The 1,430-nt window shown below is 42.9% G+C and overlaps 1 protein-coding gene across 1 annotated transcript in view; it reads right to left on the reverse strand.

Moving 5' to 3' along the window:
• The window catches only part of LOC119592634 (NFX1-type zinc finger-containing protein 1-like), a gene marked incomplete at its 5' end in the record, with an annotated part of 7,305 nt that overhangs the window by 4,166 nt on the left and 1,709 nt on the right, over window positions 1-1,430 (reverse strand). The window contains 2 exon segments of the mRNA XM_037941531.1: window positions 46-232; window positions 322-1,410. Of these exon segments, the coding sequence (XP_037797459.1) occupies window positions 46-232; window positions 322-1,410 (1,276 nt within the window).

The following is a 1,430-nucleotide window of genomic DNA, read 5'->3' on the forward strand; positions in this document are numbered from 1 at the left end:
ATGGTAATGAACACAATATCATAAAGAATAAGAAAAAAGACTTACGGTTTTTGAGATGGCATGGGAGGTATATAGCATGACCCTTTGGACAGACATTAGTGGTTCTGACCAGTTCTTGACATTTCTTGGTACACTCTTCACAACACAGGGCACGGCATGGGTGGGAACATGGAAGGGTCAAGATGCAGCGTTTTTCACACCTTGACTTCAAAGGAGGCTGGCTACACTCAACCTTATGAATGGAGAGTAATATCAGGATTTCTTTTCTAACATTAACAACAGTTTTGATATTTCGGGAACGTGTAGAAGGAACAAACTTACCTGAATTTCATGACGACAGTCTGGCACAATCTTCTTTACTTTTATCTGACAGCCTCCACATTCTTCGCTGCATTTCTTCGGGCATGGGTGTTGGCATGGTAACATTTTTCTGCAGTCTTCCTTACATATGATATCCTCTGTCTTTATATGGCAGTAAGTTGTGTGTCTGTGGCCACACTGTTTGATTTTCTTAACATATTCCTTACATAGTCCACACTTCTCCCAACACGGTTTCTGGCATCGATGAGCTTTACTGCAACCTTCTGGTACGCGTGTGCATGGCTGTTTGCACTTGAACTTCAAATGGTCAGGATCAATGGTGATGTGGCATTTCTGTGTACACTGATGTCCACACTCAAGTCGTATATCACATGGAATGGGGCAGGGAAATGTTGCCGGATCACGGTAACATTGCATTTGTACTTCATGATTACAGTACGGCAACTGCCTTTTAACTTCAGTCGGACAGAAGAGATCCTTTCCGTAATCATGGCATTTCACTTTATGGGTATGCCCACACGGAAGCGTTTTGGCAATTAAAGCAGTGCATGGTTCACATGCTTCCCAGCATCTTTGTTGACAAGAATGGTTCCTTTTGCACATTTTAGGGCATGGCTGTGGGCATTTTACATTCTTATGGTCTTGATCTGTCATGTGACAAGTTTTAGGGCATCTATGATTACATGATGGCAGCAAGGTGGAGCACGCTTTCAAGCACCCTCCCTCGGGACACTTTTCTAGGAGGTCCGCACTACTTGACACTGAAGTTAGTTGTTCTGGGTGCTTTTCACAACGCAGTGTTAGGGTACTGCCTATTGCTTTGTTTCTTATAAGATCTTCTTTGATCTTTGTCCAAAGATTTTCCCCCTTTGTAGCAGCAGTCAGCTGATCCATGTTACCTGCGATGTAGAGGCCATGCTTGGCTCGTGAAAGAGCCACACAGACTCGGTTTTCCTTCCGTAAAAATCCCACTTGACCTTTCTCATTACTGCGCACAAGAGACAGTAGTATGATGTCATTTTCTTCTCCTTGAAAATTATCCACAATACAGATCTGAACTCCTTTACATACATGATGTTTGCGTTGCAACTGTAGGTTAAAATAAGGTC

The sequence above is a fragment of the Penaeus monodon genome, chromosome 30, assembly GCF_015228065.2.
Source record: "Penaeus monodon isolate SGIC_2016 chromosome 30, NSTDA_Pmon_1, whole genome shotgun sequence".
NCBI lineage: Eukaryota > Metazoa > Arthropoda > Malacostraca > Decapoda > Penaeidae > Penaeus > Penaeus monodon.